This window comes from Vollenhovia emeryi, unplaced genomic scaffold (assembly GCF_000949405.1).
Source record: "Vollenhovia emeryi isolate VEMERY1.0 unplaced genomic scaffold, V.emery_V1.0 DF950619.1, whole genome shotgun sequence".
In the NCBI taxonomy this organism is placed as follows: domain Eukaryota; kingdom Metazoa; phylum Arthropoda; class Insecta; order Hymenoptera; family Formicidae; genus Vollenhovia; species Vollenhovia emeryi.
The window spans coordinates 1-1,182 of NW_011955747.1; the positions used below are offsets into that span (position 1 = coordinate 1).

The following is a 1,182-nucleotide window of genomic DNA, read 5'->3' on the forward strand; positions in this document are numbered from 1 at the left end:
GTCTTATGGGTCTCTCCTCGGAGTCGCGGCTTTCGAGGAACATGTTACTATGTTCCTCCGCCGCGTACTCCATCGGGGGGAGACCAGACCCATTACTACGACTGACACCATTTTTAGACTCCACAGGGCTTTTGAGAATCGGAGGTCGCCTCCAATCTGCCTTATTACCTCCTAACGCTAAACACCCACTAATACTGCCAAAAGAATCCGCATTAACCACGCTTATAATTTCAGACGCCCATTCACGTACCCTGCACGGAGGAACGCAGACTACAGTAGCGTTCCTTCGTAATGATTATTGGATCATCGGAGGAAGAAGTCCTGTCAGAGCTTTTATTCTTCGATGCGTCCTGTGCGCTCGATTTAGACAAAAGAGGGCTCAACAGTTAATGGGTCAGTTACCATTAGAGAGAGTAACACCGTCTCGCCCGTTTCTACATTCCGGTGTTGATTATGCCGGTCCGTTTAGTCTGAAAACCTGGAGAGGAAAAAATGCCCGAACATACAAGGGCTATCTCGTTCTGTTCGTCTGTTTTTCGACCTCGGCTGTACACCTTGAACTGGTTACAGATTATACAACTGACGCATTCATAGCGGCGTATAAGCGATTCACTGCGAGACGCGGTATATGTGCTACTTTAATAAGCGATTGTGGGACCAATCTGAAAGGCGCAGATCAAGAACTTCAAAGATTGTTTTCAGCATCATCAACAGAATCAAGAGAGATAGCCACACTTTTAGCTAACGATGGAACTCACTGGAAATTTAACCCACCGGCTGCCCTTCATTTTGGAGGAAAATGGGAGGCTGGAGTAAAATCTGTAAAATATCATCTCAGACGAGTCGTGGGAGATACTTCTCTTACATACGAAGAAATGACCACCATTTTCACACAAATCGAAGCCATTCTAAACTCGAGGCCGCTGTGTCCACTTACAGATGATCCAGATGATATTCAAGCTTTGACTCCGGGTCACTTCCTAATAGGATGTGCACCCACTATTATTCCAGAACCCTCTCTAGAATCAGTCAAATCTTCACGCCTATCTCGGTGGCAGTTAACCCGCCAGATGTTAGATTCGTTTTGGGCCAGATGGTCTAAAGAATGCTTACAGCGTTACCATTCTATCTCTAAGTGGAACCGAGTTGTTCCTTCGCTCTCTGAAGGGTCACTTGTCTTAG

The 1,182-nt window shown here is 46.2% G+C and overlaps 1 protein-coding gene across 1 annotated transcript; it reads left to right on the forward strand.

Moving 5' to 3' along the window:
• Positions 1-117: 117 nt before the first annotated feature.
• LOC105567318 lies at positions 118-1,096 on the forward strand (the record flags this gene model as incomplete). Its single annotated transcript, XM_012022139.1, has 1 exon — positions 118-1,096. A coding segment is annotated over one exon (979 nt), but the record flags the coding sequence as incomplete, so codon positions are not given.
• Between the last annotated feature and the right edge of the window lie 86 nt (positions 1,097-1,182).